This window comes from Benincasa hispida, chromosome 9, assembly GCF_009727055.1.
Source record: "Benincasa hispida cultivar B227 chromosome 9, ASM972705v1, whole genome shotgun sequence".
In the NCBI taxonomy this organism is placed as follows: Eukaryota; Viridiplantae; Streptophyta; class Magnoliopsida; order Cucurbitales; family Cucurbitaceae; genus Benincasa; species Benincasa hispida.
In genome coordinates, this window is record NC_052357.1 from 45,004,912 (window position 1) to 45,006,320 (window position 1,409).

The window sequence follows — 1,409 nt, forward strand, 5'->3', positions numbered from 1 at the left end:
GTTGGTATCTACAGGATATGTGAAGACTGGAGAACAATTAGGAGATATCTTCACGAAAGCATTGGATGGAAGACATATAGATTATCTATGTAACAAGTTGGGCATGATTAACATATATGCTCCAACTTGAGGGGGAGTGTTACAATTCTATAATTAGGATTTTCCATTCTTGTAAATATTTTGTGATATTTTCCTTTTCTATGCTTTGTACACTTGTATATATTCATATCTTTGGTGAATGATAGAGCATTCAGATTCTTTCTCAAACCTAAGAGTTTTACAAATCCAATAAGGAACTATGGGAAATCCTCCCACTCATACAAGCCACAGAGAATGAACTTTTATTAGTCTTCATCATCATCACTATTATTCTTTTATAAACAAAAATAGAGTATTCATTCCACCATAGAATGGAACATGGAAAGGGAAAAAAAAAAAAAAAACAATGGGGTATTTGGCTTGGAGTAGAGATTTAGGAGATTCTCTTGGATGTATATATAAATAGATAGAAATGAAATTTATGTTTAACTTTTGTTTGGTATACAATAGTTTTTTGACATTTTGTCTTCTTTCTATTTTATATGTAGTGTGTGCTTTTGTTTATTGGTATAGGCATGTTAACTGATTAGCATGGACCTTCTAGATATGTAATTATTAATCCGAGATGTAGGTTTACCTTTTAACAATAATCCGAGATGTAGGTTTACCTTTTAACAGGTGGGTTGTGGAGTATCATATTGATGGTTTCCGTTTCCATTCACTCTCTTCAATGATCTATACTCACAATGGTTTTGCTTCTTTTACCGGAGACATGGAAGAGTAAGGCATCTACTAAAACTTGTAATCTTACGTACATGCAACTACTATGTTAACCTTCTACATTTTTCTAATACAATATGAAACTAAAACTTCAATTCGGAAAGCTACATTTTTCTAATACAATATGAAACTAAAACTTCAATTCGGAAAGGAAAGCAATAATACCTTAGAAAATAGTGCTATATGGATCCTTATTTGTTTAATTCAAACCTTGTTTGTTGTCTCATTGTCAACATATGTAATATTTATTGGAATGTCGTGTACTGTGTACATTTCATCATCTTGATAATTGGAGCAAGAAAAAAAAAAGACCAATAATAAATAAATAAGAATTAAACTCAAGGCATGAATAAAAGAACTGGCTTATAAGAAATACTCGTTGAACTCGAGGAGATCATGAAATGCTTTGCAATTGGCGTTAGTAATGTTAGATACTTAGATATAATATTAAGTTTCCTTTACCCATTAGGTTAAGCTTTTGGGTCAATCATTGATTTTTATTTATTGATTGTATTTACTTTCTAAAAAAGAAAACAAGACTTAATGTTGATATAATGAAAAGAGACCGATGCTAAAAAATACAAGATACC

General features: G+C 30.6%; 1 protein-coding gene across 3 annotated transcripts in view; it reads left to right on the forward strand.

The window, feature by feature from the left end:
* The window catches only part of LOC120085681 (1,4-alpha-glucan-branching enzyme 3, chloroplastic/amyloplastic), a 53,858-nt gene that overhangs the window by 32,677 nt on the left and 19,772 nt on the right, over nucleotides 1-1,409 (forward strand). The window contains exon 10 of one of the 3 annotated variants that reach the window (XM_039041819.1): nucleotides 718-819. In XM_039041819.1, coding sequence (XP_038897747.1) covers nucleotides 718-819 — 102 coding nt within the window. Of the gene's footprint in view, nucleotides 1-701; nucleotides 820-1,409 lie in introns of those variants that run through there. The other 2 variants (XM_039041820.1, XM_039041822.1) reach the window with 2 other exon arrangements.